The sequence below is a fragment of the Populus euphratica genome, unplaced genomic scaffold (assembly GCF_000495115.2).
Source record: "Populus euphratica unplaced genomic scaffold, PopEup_1.0 scaffold5283.1, whole genome shotgun sequence".
NCBI lineage: Eukaryota > Viridiplantae > Streptophyta > Magnoliopsida > Malpighiales > Salicaceae > Populus > Populus euphratica.
The window spans coordinates 1,358-2,484 of NW_011505052.1; the positions used below are offsets into that span (position 1 = coordinate 1,358).

The 1,127-nt window shown below is 41.7% G+C and overlaps 1 protein-coding gene across 1 annotated transcript; it reads left to right on the forward strand.

The window, feature by feature from the left end:
• Positions 1-251: 251 nt before the first annotated feature.
• Positions 252-1,124, forward strand: LOC105120176 (limonoid UDP-glucosyltransferase-like; the record flags this gene model as incomplete). The annotated part of the gene is made up of 1 exon (XM_011018367.1): positions 252-1,124. A coding segment is annotated over exon 1 (867 nt), but the record flags the coding sequence as incomplete, so codon positions are not given.
• Positions 1,125-1,127: the final 3 nt, after the last annotated feature.

Consider the following 1,127-nt stretch of genomic DNA (forward strand, 5'->3'; position numbering starts at 1 on the left):
ATAATCGACATGCAAAATTGCTAATAGATGTGTTTCTCGCTTCTATAATCACAATATACATTTTGCTCTAATATGACTGCAAAATCATTGAAAGCTACAGTTAATTAATTAGCGTAATCAAATTTGATTTCATCTTCTGTTCGAAGAAGCCAAGGAAAGAGTTTTAATTGAAACATTGTATGCATTTGACCGTCAGCCAACTAACAGTCTCTGTAGATCTATCTATCACTAAAAACTTTGAATGTAACTCCTTATAAATGCTATATATATCTGCATCCTTTCATTCCATGCTCACCACTCATTCCCAACCTCATCAAGTCCTCTCCTGTTCATCAATCTCTTCCGTCTCTCTGCCTGTCAAAAAAACCCGGAAGAGAAAAATGGTTTCCGAATCTCTTGGCCATCTCTTCCTTATTTCTTTCCCAGCCCAAGGCCATGTAAATCCTTTGCTTAGACTTGGAAAAATCCTTGCCTCCAAAGGCTTCCTTGTCACCTTCTCCACTACTGAAACCATTGGCGAACAGATGAGAAAAGCCAGTGGCATCATAGATAAGCTGACCCCGTTTGGTGATGGCTTTATCCGGTTTGAATTCTTTGAAGATGGATGGGAACAGGACGAGCCTAGGCGCCAAGACCTTGATCAATACTTACTTCAACTTGAGCTTGTTGGTAAACAAGTAATTCCTCATATGATCAAGAAAAATGCAGAGCAAGGGCGGCCGGTTTCTTGCCTCATAAACAACCCTTTCATTCCATGGGTTACAGATGTGGCCACAAGTCTAGGTCTCCCTTCTGCAATGCTTTGGGTTCAATCCTGCGCTTGTTTTGCCTCATATTACCATTACTATCACGGTACTGTACCTTTCCCTGATGAGGAGCACCCCGAGATAGATGTCCAATTACCATGCATGCCTCTCCTAAAACATGATGAAGTGCCTAGTTTCTTACATCCTACAACTCCTTATCCTTTCCTGAGGAGGGCTATTTTAGGTCAGTACAAAAATCTTGACAAGCCACTTTGCATCCTGATGGAAACATTCGATGAGCTTGAACCAGATCTTATCAAGCACATGTCCGAAATCTTCCCCATCAAGGCCGTTGGGCCACTATTCAGAAATCCCAAGGCA